The following is a 12,065-nucleotide window of genomic DNA, read 5'->3' on the forward strand; positions in this document are numbered from 1 at the left end:
GGGAATGTTTTATTATTAACTTCATGGATCATTAAGAAGTACTTAATCTGATTCAGCACTGGTTCCTTCCCGGCTCCCTCAAAATGACATTTCTTTTGTATAATAGCTTTAAAATATCAGTGCGCAAAATTTACCCTTCATGCATTAAAAGCTACCTTTGAAGCACATACGCTATATTGCCAAAAGTATTTGATCATCTGCATATGAACTTGAGTGACATCCAATTCTTAATCCATAGGGCTTAATATAATTCCGTAAGGGTTAGTTAGTGTATCTATGGGAATTTTTGACCATTCTTCCAGAAGTGAACCCTGAGAAGGTCCGGCCCGGAGTCTGTGCTATGATTCAGCCCAAAGGTGTTCTGTCAGGTAGAGGTGTTTGTTCTAATACCATCCATCCATTCGCGCTCACATTCACACCTATGGGCAATTTGTTCTAATGCCACCTAAGCAAAACTACACCAATTAAATGTCTATAACACAGTAACACAAAAGTGTGCCGGCCACTCACAGTGTTTTATCTCCTTTCTGATAATTCACTGGAGAAAACTGTCTTTCCAAGCAATGACTCATCCATTTAAAAACAAATTACAAAACTATACATGAAATGTTTTCATACAAATGAGGCCAACAGACATAACATACATATTCCTTTCTTTTAATTTCAACTTTATTTTAACTTTGGACTAACATTAATAATTAAATGTATAAAAAGAAAAAACAAATACATTACTTAAACACAACAGATGATTATATTCCTATAAAACATCCAACAAAAAATGTGGTTTATTAACTGGAACTCACGCAGGGCTATCAGGCGTGTGTGATCTCAGCTTTCAAATATGTTAGACTTTGTACTGTACCTTCTTGCTCATTTGGTTTACAACAGGCAATTTCAACAGAAGTCACAGTGATGCAGTTTTGTGCGACGCCCACTAGGGGGTAGCATGACACAAGTCAATCGGGGTGATTCCCCATGCAATTTCAGTCTGGCACATGGCTTTCTTTCACATCCTGACCTGCAACAGGTGCTGTTCACTGCACTGTGTGAACAGGAAACGATAAAGAGAAAAGGCTGCTCAGTGGAGCTCTTTGGCATCTTAGTGTAACAGTTACATTGGGATTACAAAGACGATCCTTGAATCACCACCGAGTCAAGAAAACCAGGAACAAAAAGAAATATAAAAAAAAAAGAAGAAAGAAACTGAACGCCAGGCATCCATGATTGCACTGCAGTAACATTTGGTAGAGTACAATCACAATGAAAGATTTAGGGGCAATTCTGGTCATCTGTGTAAGTGTGGGCACCTATATTTAATTATTAAACCTGTTTTATCAGGTTTTACAATCAGTAATCAGCATGCACAGCCACCCCGACTGCTGTTGGGTGTGTCCTTCAGGCCATCTCCCTTGTGATTGGTTGCCGGATTGGCATCACCGTTGACGCTCTCGTTCATCTTCTCGCAGATGACGTCCACCAGCTTATCAAAGACCTGCTTCACGTTGATGTTATCTTTGGCACTGGCCTCGAAGAAATGGAAGCCTGGTGAGAGAGCAGAGAGAGATAAAGAGCTTATGAGTGATTATTAAATAATGTTTTGTTCACGTGTTTTCATGCTGATAAACACCAGCGCGTACTGACCGAGCTCTTTGGCCAGTCTTTTGCCATCTTCAGTCGGCACCTGCCTGTCATCTTCCAAATCCAGCTTATTGGCCACCAGCACCACCTGAGCGTTGTCCCACGAGTAAGTCTTGATTTGTGTTGCCCTGAGAAAAACCAAAAAATCCAAACCATGTTCACAACTCTACTGTATCACCTACAGAGACCCTCAGTCCATCACAACAATGAACCAAAGTTGAGTCTCTTCTGATTTCTAGCATTCAAGTTCACTTTAATGGCAATGAAAAGGTTATTAATCACTGAAGGAGATCACTGAAGATGCATGGCACAAAATGATAGCACACTGTATAGACAAATAAATAAGGAAGTTAAGACACCAAGTAGTGCAAGATGGCAAACAGGATTATGATAACAATATCAACACACTGACAAATGAGACTAAACCTGTTTGAATGTCACATGATCTCGTCTTCTCATTGGTGTTGCTGTGAACACAATAGGCTCTGCTGACAAAGGGAAGTGGCATTAAGAGATTTTTGCTAAAAGGATTTGATCATCAAATGAGAGCTTTCACTTGAGTCCAAAATTCAAACGTTTCCGGATGTGTATGTTATTAGGAGGACTGTTTATTGCGCCTATCGATTGGTTTCCTTTTCATTTCTACAGGTTATGCAGTGGAACATTGCATTTCTTTAATATAACACAGCAGAATGATAATGCTCCTTTGACATTATTTGTAGTATTATTGTCAACCTGTTGCTATATGTGTTGATTTTTTTGATCGTTTCCAGGTCAAAGACGGAACCCCCCCACCCCCCCCAAAAACAGTCTTTTAGAGAAAAGCCATAAGATGAACGTATCCATGGCGACACTGAGAAATTCCCTTTCTGAAGCGCACTGAATGTTTTCAACATCATAGCCTTTGTAAACTAAACATCATGGTCAAAAGACAGATCTAATTGCAAAACCTATGGACACACCTGCACATCTACACAGTGGATGCCCAAAGCATACTGTGCCTTTTTTGTCCTCGTGGACCTTAATGAGGGCCGTCATTAATATAATGAAATTCACTGAATTTATAAGGACTTGAAACCATACACTCCTAAGGGCAGAGGTTACTGAAGTTACAAAGCAAACCAAAGGGAACCAAGAGCCATTTTCGCACAGATTTTTCTGAGGATTCATTGGTCAAGAGTTGTCTGCAACCACTGGTTGCTAGGGAAAAATGTGTATTCCTTAACTGCTCGGCAGTGATTCATGGAAGCTACTGGCTGTTGCTGGATGAAATGAGATGCAAAGAAGGTGCAAAGAAGGTTCAGTAAGTTCACTTTAATTAGAATGAAAAGGTTATTAATCACTGAATAAAATCCCTAAGGATGCAAGTGGAAACATCACAAATGATGAAAGCAGTATTCAAAATGAAAGACTGAATAAACTGAAACTGTATGACACAAAATGTCAGTGCAATATATAAATGAATAAATAAACAGAAATATCCATTAAAAACAGTGCACTGCTGTCATGTCAAGTCAGCTAAGAGCCCAAGTAGTGCAAGCTGGCAACCCGGATTAAGATAAATGAGACTTAACCTGTTTGAATGTCACATGATCTCATCCCCTGATTGGTGATGCTGCGAACACAATTAGCTTTGCTGACAAAGTGAAGCAGCATTTACAGATTTTTGCAAAAGAAGACCGTTGGAAGAAGCTCAGAGTGGGATTTAGAGAAGTCTGAAGCAAAAGCATCTGATTATTGAAAACAGACTGAGAGCTTTCACCTGATATCATTTTCTCACTTTTGATGAAAGTCGTGTTTCAAGTCTTTTGTATCTGAAGTCTTCGACTAGAGCACTGGTAATGATAACATAAAGTAACAGTAATTATAACACACACACACACACACACACACACACACACACACACACACACACACACACACACACACACACACACACACACACACCCCAGAATTCTAGAGGCAAATGTTGACTTTTTACTCCACCATATTAATTTAAAGGGCGTTGATTTTCAAATTGTACTTAGAAAACATACACTGATCAGTAACTGATGGATTAAATTAATATTTTAATGTTTCCCGTGGTGTCCATTTTCAGGAGGACTGTTGGTTGTGTCAATTGATATACTGTCCTTTTGTTTCTACAGGTTATACAGTGGAACATTAAGTGTATTTTCTTTAATTAAACACATTGTTATATCCAATTTTTTAATGCAGCATCTATTCTTGTGAACAAGAGTGCTGCTTTTTTTAATTTTCTCCAAGTGATCCAAAAAAAACAACAAACAGTTGAAGAAAATGATAAGATGAATGTATCCATGGCGACATTGAAAAGTTCCCTTTCTGATGTTTTCACCATCACAGCCTTTTAAACTAAATGTCACGATCAAAAGACAGATCTAACTGCAGAGCCTATGGACACACCTGCACATCTACACAGTGGATGCCCTAAAGCATATTGTGTTTTTTTGTCCTTGTGGACCTTAATGAGGGCCGTCATTAATATAATGAAATTCACTAAATTCAAAAGGACTTAAAAGTAGTGACTGAGACCATACACTCCTCAGGAAAGAGCTTACTGAAGTCACAAAGTAAGGAAACCATGGGCCATTTGCCCACAAATTTCTATTGAGGTTTCTTTCGTGTCGTCATGCACACATTGCTCAAGAGTTGTCTGCAACCACTTGTTAGGGAAAAATGTGTATTCCTTAACTGCTTGGCAATGATTCATGGAATTTGCTGGCTGGAAGGAATCAGATACAAAGAAAGTGCTGCACCAAAAACCACCTAGTTATCGTTGTTTTTTTTTTTTCCTGTAGTTTTTCGTGTTTGTCTACCAGCCCAACGTCAAAGTAGAGGTTGTGTCTCTGCTCTGCAGCCAGCATGTTTCTAGAAGAACAAATCTTTTACTTTGAAGGCAAACGGGTCTTCAATTCTGGTTCATGTTGCACTTTTCAGTTTCCCTAGAGGATAGCTGGACAGGCTTTGTAGACAAATCTGCCACTTGCATTAAAACTAAGACTGCAGCAAAATTTCAGCAACCAAAGCAAGGAGATTTTACTAATTGAGGAATAAACATTTTCCCTAGCAACAGCTAGTTGCCATGGGGGTTACTGACCAGTCTGTAGCGCAGCATGAGTGGGATGAATTAACATTTTCCCTGTCACTGCCATCACATTCAGAAACCACTCACAACCAGGGAATATCCCATTTTTCTTCACCATTGCTGGTTGCCAGATGGTCGTGAACTGGTCCCTAGGCCTGTGTGACTGAGGCCTAGACGTGGCTGGTGTTCACGGGTCTGTAAAACCTCAACACAACCACAGCGTTTTTTTGCAACCAAAGTGTCACCTCTGCTAGCCATTAGAAAGAAAGCAAGTTTAAGGCACTTCTGTGCAGGTATCACTTTTTAGACCAGTGAAAACCCCCCCCCAAAAAACACATGCCTTGGAAAAATGCCTTCAGCCACTGGAAAACACACATGCCTATTCTGCATTAATTATATGCTTCATCTACCCACCAGTCCTGAACAGCACAGAACGACTCCTGGCTCGTGATATCGTACATGAGCAGAAATCCCATGGCTCCTCTGTAGTAAGCTGTGGTGATAGTCCGGTAGCGCTCCTGCCCAGCTGTGTCCTGTAAACACACATTGAATGGTGGATGAATTATTTTTACTGGCCCAACTCCAGAAATCACACAAAAAAATGAAGAAACAACAACCCTACTGAAATTCAATTTCACCACATGCAACAAATTTCTCAAAAGCAACATGAAAGCTTAAAAAAACCCCACTTAAAACACTGAAAGTTGTTTGCAAAATGAAAACATGACAGGGGAGCAAAAGTAAACGAATGGTTAACTCTGCAGAAAATGTAGCTTGCCATCACCAGTGTGTGAATGTGTGTGTGAATGGCTGGATGACTGAATGTAGTGTAAAGCACTTTGGGGGTCCATAGGGACTAAGTAAAGCGCTATACAACTACAGGCCATTTACCATTTACCAAAAGCAAAGGTCAATCATGAACTTTCTTAGAATAGAATAACCCCTCCCTTTTAAAATGTTGATGCTGCCACACCCTGGAAGCACACTAGGACACACTCTCAGGTCTTGCCTACATCTCCAGATGGTATTTTTCCTCTTCATGTTGCCTTGGGAAAAACCTTAAAGTAACAAATGTAACACTCCTGTGGATTCTTTGAAACTGCAGTAAGAAAACTAAGACTTTGAAACTAACTTCTTTAAACTTTCTCCCATGTAATGTGATGCCAGTAGCTGCTATGGACCTCATTAACACCACTGACTCTAATTGTACACATTCCTGGGCTTGTCAGCAACCTACAATTTATGTCACATGTAGCTGCGCTTATTTTAATGGTCCTAAGAAATCCCATTAAGTCCCTCAGCAGCCAATAACCCCGATTCTAAAGTGAAGGGCTCATAACAAAACATTTTCACAACCAATATACTGCGTGTCTTTCCTGAATATAAAACCTCAAGTCAACCAGCTGGGACGTTAAAAATCTGCTTGCTTGTTAATGCATCGGTAATAAAACTTTTACTGTTATTTATCTGAATTTTAATATGGTTATCTTTTATACTACTGGTTCATCATTTCACTTGGCACCTTCCTTGTGTGAAAGTGTGCAGCTGGATCATTGTAAAGCGCAGCCGAGAAGGCACGGCCCGCTGAATACATTAACTTCAAAAAAGATGCATTACTTTCATCTAACAGGAGTACTGTGGGTGAGTCCTCGCCTTCCGCTAACATTCAGTAATAGATCTGTCCTGGGTGTCAGTCTGCGCGGTAAGCACATTCGGCTCCTGCAGCTCAAACCCATGCATCTTTCATGAACCCCGCCGTCTGGGGACAATGTTAAACATCAACTGTTATTAACTCCAGAGAGTGAGAAATTAGTTCACATCCATGACAGGCTGCAGCATGTAAGAGGGCAAATCAGGGAATGGGAAGAGGATAAACACTCCATGTTGTGTAACAAGACTTTGAAAAGCTCTATTCATTTGGCCCCTCCTTTGATTGAAGATGTATTTTAAAACCTCTTTGCCACAGGTAACGACCCCACATAAATTACCACTCCGACTTTAAAGAGACTGGAGCATTTTATAGTCAATTTTGTTGATATATTGTGTGTCAAAGCTGTTCTCTGTACAGTAGATTTTTACTCCGGTGTGGGGAGACCGGAGTAAAAATCTTCCTGAGCATTCAAGTGGAAATTATTAGGGACTTTTAAGATCTCAGTTATGTTCAAATGGAGCTACCTCTACATTAAGTGCCTCTAGGAGCATCCCAGACATCTATCACAGTCAGAGTAGTTAAAACAAGAACAACAAAAAACGGATAGGTTTTGTGTGACAGCTTGATTGAGATTACATTTGGTCAAACTGCAACACTGCCAGTGAGCTTTTAGTTCTTGGCTGCTGCAATGAATAAACATCTTTCAGTGAGTCAACAAACCTTGTTCTTGCCCTAATCATTATAACTATGTGCATGTGGTGACAAACAGTTTGAAAGCAGGAAGAAAAAACAGGTGTTTTTCTTTGGTTGGAAACCCCCCCGAAGTAAAATTAGTGTCTATTATTCCACGTCTTCAGATTAAAAAAAAAAAACGTCTTGGTTAGTACTTCAGCAAAACGCCACAAACTATTATTTTAATCATGAGGACTGAAGACATAATTACACTAGTGTATAAGCTGCTATTGTGCTCCCAGTGGCCTAAATCGCCTCTCCTCTTGCCCTGTTAATGGAGGTCAAATACCAGGTAAAGAAGTACAAAAGAAAGAAATAAAGAAAAAAAAAAACAGCGGATGAGAGAAAATAAATCCTTTGCTTAGAGGGTTTAGGGGGTTTTCGATCCTAAGGACTTCTTAAAAATACTACCTCGCAGTGCAGAGGCTCTATCTCATGCCCAATCTCACCCAGATCTGTAGCTTGACCCGCTTGTTGTTCCTGTAGATGGTCTTGACTTTGAAGTCGATGCCCACCGTGCTGACAAACGCTGAAGTGAATGAGTCATCTGCATATCGGAAGAGGAATGAGGTCTTTCCCACGCTGCTGTTGCCGATGATCAGCAGCTTGAACATGTAGTCAAAGTTTTGGTCGGCTGGATCTCTCTGCTCGTGAGCCGCTCCTGGATCTCTGGCTAAAGCCATCTATCAAATGACGACAGACAAAAAGGAGAGGCACATGTGTGATCACTGAGATGGGCTATAAAGCATCTTTCTTTTTTGTTGTTGTTGATAAATGTTGTCTTTTGTGGTTCTTGTATTAAATATTGTTTGCAGCAATTTGTAGTGGTTGTGTGTGTACATTTTGGTTTTCTGTAGTGTCTGTTGTTGATTGCTGTCCCTTAAAATGCCTAAAAAGGGACAAGTTCTGCCAGTTACCTGTGGCTGGTAATCCTACATATACTCACTGACCACTTTATTAGGTATGCCATGCCAACAATGGGTTGGACCAATTTTTGCCTTTAGAATTCCCTTAATTCTTTTTTGCACAGATTCAACAAGGTGCTGGAAATATTTCATCAGAAGATGGGTACACGATGGTCATAAAGGGATAGACGTGGTCGACAACAATACTGAGATAGGCTGTGGTCTTTAAACAATGCTCAGTTGTGACTAAGAGCTCAAAGTGTGCCAAGAAAATATCCCCCACACCATCACAGCACCACCAGCCTGAACTGCTATAAGGTAAGATGGATCCATGCTGATCTTGCAATCGATTTCTGCTGTGACTCATCAGGCCAGGCAACTTTTTTTTTTTTTCCAATCTTCTACTTTCCAATTTTGGCAAACCCGGGTGAACTATACCCTCATTTTTCCTGTTCTTGGCTGACAGGAGTGGCCAATCTAAGTAAACCCTAGACATGGCTGTGCAGTCCCAGTAGATCAGCAGTTTCTGAGATGCTCAGACCAGCTCATCTGGCACCAGCAGTAATGCAACATTTAAAGTCACCTTTCTTCCCAATTGCAATGCATGCCATGCACCGCAGCAGCTCATCTTGATCACGTCTATATGCCTAAACGTACTGAGTTGCCATGCGATTGGTTGATTAGATATTTGCATTAATGAGCAATTGAACAGGTGTACCTTACACCTGTTCAACTGCCACACAAAAATAACACAAGTACAAGAACAACACAGAATAGGTGTGGCTGTAAGGCAGTTAAGGACAATTACATAATTGCAGGCTCAGGGTGCTGCACTGGGTCAACTGCTGGTAAATGCATACATGTACAGGAAGAAACAGGATAGTATCTACTAGTTCCTGTTTTTAATCAGTCACATAACTGCTTGGCTTTAATGCATACAAAAATAATCTAACAGAGTCTGACTTGCCAGTAATCTCAATATATTGCGCAATGATGTCTTATAGCAAAGACAGGAACATGTGACCATGGTAGGGAACGTCGATGCCGATGTCAGACACGTCATCTACACAATCAAATGCCCATTGCAAATAAATTTTAAATAAGGAATTTTTAGACAAAGGCAATGCAGATACATTCCTATAATTGAACATAGTCAAATGTACTGGTTAATCCTTTCAATGTTAGATGATTAGCTAATGTATGAGCTCATGTTAGTTTCTCTTAAATGTTAATATTGGAGGTTTAATGTTTGTTTGAATTAAAAAACAAAAGATGGCAACTGAAAACAAAAAAGGAGGGGGAATACTAAAGTTAAGAATAGCACTGGCTTTCGCAAAATCCAGGATTACCAGTATATCAGCTGTGGTGTCACAGTGATAAATATCAGCTATTTGAGAATTCAGGTTAACACTCAGACGTCTGAAATCCATCCACACTAAGAGCTGAGCAGATGCTGATGTTGGTAAATGGAAGTGTTATTTTAAAAATGGTCCGTCTTCCTCCCTGATTCCTCTTAGCGCTTATCACTGTGCTATGAATCACAGCCAGGGCGTGCTCCTTACTCTTTTTCTTCCCTGGACCGGTCACCTCCTGCTCTCTCCATCCATTTGTCACAAGAACACATGTTAAAAACGTATAGGATCGGTAGAGACTGAGCGGTGGGAAGGGGGCAATAGATTCTCCCCCGCTTGTGTATTTTATCTATCACCCATCTGGTCATTCATTCACCCAGTGACACTACTACTTACATGCACACACAAACACACTCCTTACTCTCATTTATCTTCCTTCTCTCCTCACATATTCATCCATCTATGCATCCCTCCTGTCATCATCCGGCCAGCCAGCTTCCCTCCCACTCTTAACTCTCTCCTTCCTCCATCACTCGGCATCAATCCATCTACATTCATCTATCTACCCCCCCTTCTCCCTCTCTTTCTCCTCCACCCCCACCCCCCTCCTCTTCTCTCAGGGGTTGAGTCCTGCTCCTCCTTGGCTGCTGAGAAGTCTCTGGAGACCAGCTCAGCATTACAGCTTCCAAGATCATAAAAGAGGGGCTGAGCGGCATGCTGCTGTACACACTCAGCAGAACATCAATATCCGCGCATGCGCCTACATCAGCATGAAAGTACCTGGCACACACTGAAGTATGTGTGTGTGTGTGTGTAGGGTCGTGTATTTACTTTAGCTTGGGAAAACATGTCAACTCTCATTAATGCACATTCAATATTTGACTTCAGAGCATCTGACGCCTGGTTTGTAACTGCTTTAGTCAGTCAATGCAGTGCACGAGAGCAGCTGTTTCACGGGACACTTCATTGCCCCACTTGTTGACACCGAATCCAAATATCTGTGTACAAATTAGCCCGATTAACCACGAACAAAGTTCATATTCTGAAGCCACCGATGACACTTGTAGCCTTTAACTAACTAAGAGTCTAAGTTGCCTACACCGCCTTACCATACGGCAGCTCAGCTACAAACCTGATGACATTTAACAGCCCCCGTCTGCCTTTGCATACAACTGTGACTGAATGCAAATTACCTCGGGTGTTGTTTATGGGTCTGTCTCCTCTCTCCCTCCCGAAGTGTTCACACGTCTACCTGAAAGTCGATGAGTGTGTGCTGGCTGCTGCAGCTGTTGCTGTCTGTCGGGCTCTCCTGCTCAGGTGTTCCTGTCCCGGATCTCCACACTATGCATGTGCATATCTATCACTGGGACGTCCAACACGCAACTTGTCAAGTCATGCCCAATATGAATCACGCACTTCCGGTATAAACTTTCAAAATAAACATTACAAAAGAAAGCTGACGTTTTAGGGTAACATACATCTGAGTGCAAATTTCTGGCAGTTGGGTGTATTTGTTTCCAGGAGTTTTCAGACAAAGTTGGCTCACCCTCTGCATTTCTATGTAAATTAATAAAGGATAACAATTTGTTCATCGCGGGGTTTTATATAGTAGGCAATCTGCACCCACTGATGGCAACCGAAGGAAACTAATAAATAAGTTGAGGGAGAGCTGAAGGTGTTGAGAAAATCTTCGAACTCCATTTCATAATGAGCTGAGCAGTGTAGCTAAGCAACAAGCCGTGCTCCTTGATACCGGTACTGTTTTCTCATTACTTGGCCATCTTGTGCAAAGAAAAAAAAGACGAAGAGATTTTTCAAACTCGGTAAACACGAAGGAATCATTTTGAGTCAAATGCAACTGAAACATTCAAAATCAAGCGAACATTTATTCAAATAATTAAAGAAATTAAGGAAATCGTGAAGGAAAATGGGCTTGGTATACCATTCAAGTAAATTTCATTTAATCAGGTTCCATTAAACCTAAACTTTTACATTGCACTTATATAACGCATTACACGAAAAATTTACATGTAATTAAAATAGTTAAAAGCAGAATTTGGGGCACAATTATTTTACTTTTTCTTTTGAGTGTACGATCAGTTCTCGATGGTCAAAAAACGAGTTTATACTGGTTTATTTTGAAGGTTATTGCTAAATTTCCGGTATTCTGTTGCCTCACCTGCTGGTGGACGCACTTTCAATACTAAGCCTTCCGATAAAACAAACAGAAAGTAAAAAATAAAAAAACTAGAAAAACAAATAAACAAAATTCCCAGGGCAGCTAAATAATGTGTTGACTTGTGCAACAGTTAGGCATCCAAATCTCATGAGCTCCCAGGTTTACTGGACACCGACACGGTAAATAAAATTGTCTGATTTTGTGGAGCTACCAGCTGTGGCGAACCCTTGTGTGAATAAAGGAAAAGTAGCTTTTTCTCTTACCATTTACAAAACTGCACTTCAAAATATAACCTTCTAAAACACTTCAAGTGTTAGGTCACACAAACCAGCTGTGGTCTTTATTTACATGCATCAGCCTGACTATGAGCAAGTAGTCATGCACACCAGGGCACATTAATCATGTCCCGACCCGATTATCTTCACTCGTTGGGAAATCTCAAGTGATATTACTGCTACAAAACGCTTCAGGTGAAATGAAATGAAGTGAATCATGTCAGAAA

At 40.6% G+C, this 12,065-nt stretch overlaps 1 protein-coding gene across 2 annotated transcripts; it reads right to left on the reverse strand.

Annotated features, from left to right (window-relative positions):
- Positions 1 to 636: 636 nt before the first annotated feature.
- LOC101467244 (ras-related protein Rab-3D) lies at positions 637 to 11,072 on the reverse strand. 2 transcript variants are annotated; one of them, XM_076885036.1, is made up of 6 exons: positions 10,863 to 10,880; positions 10,578 to 10,747; positions 7,577 to 7,810; positions 5,159 to 5,277; positions 1,642 to 1,766; positions 637 to 1,542 (listed from the first exon to the last, which is right to left on the reverse strand). In XM_076885036.1, exons 3-6 carry the CDS (start codon positions 7,808 to 7,810, stop codon positions 1,355 to 1,357), a joined length of 666 nt encoding a protein of 221 aa, XP_076741151.1. In that variant the 5' UTR covers positions 10,578 to 10,747; positions 10,863 to 10,880; the 3' UTR covers positions 637 to 1,354. The 2 variants fall into 2 exon arrangements, with proteins under 2 accessions (XP_076741151.1, XP_004567896.1); XM_004567839.5 differs by having other exon boundaries at positions 10,578 to 11,072.
- Positions 11,073 to 12,065: the final 993 nt, after the last annotated feature.

The sequence above is a fragment of the Maylandia zebra genome, linkage group LG6 (assembly GCF_041146795.1).
Source record: "Maylandia zebra isolate NMK-2024a linkage group LG6, Mzebra_GT3a, whole genome shotgun sequence".
Classification (NCBI taxonomy): Eukaryota; Metazoa; Chordata; class Actinopteri; order Cichliformes; family Cichlidae; genus Maylandia; species Maylandia zebra.

Coding starts and splice junctions, on each gene's coding strand:
- LOC101467244 (XM_004567839.5), bottom strand. CDS start 7,810: ATGGCTTTAGCCAGAGATCCAGGAGCGGCTCACGAGCAGAGAGATCCA. Junction 5,278..7,576: donor GGGTCAAGCTACAGATCTGG/GTGAGATTGGGC, acceptor GTGTGTTTACAG/GACACAGCTGGGCAGGAGCG. Junction 1,767..5,158: donor TTCTGTGCTGTTCAGGACTG/GTGGGTAGATGA, acceptor GGTTTTTCTCAG/GGCAACACAAATCAAGACTT.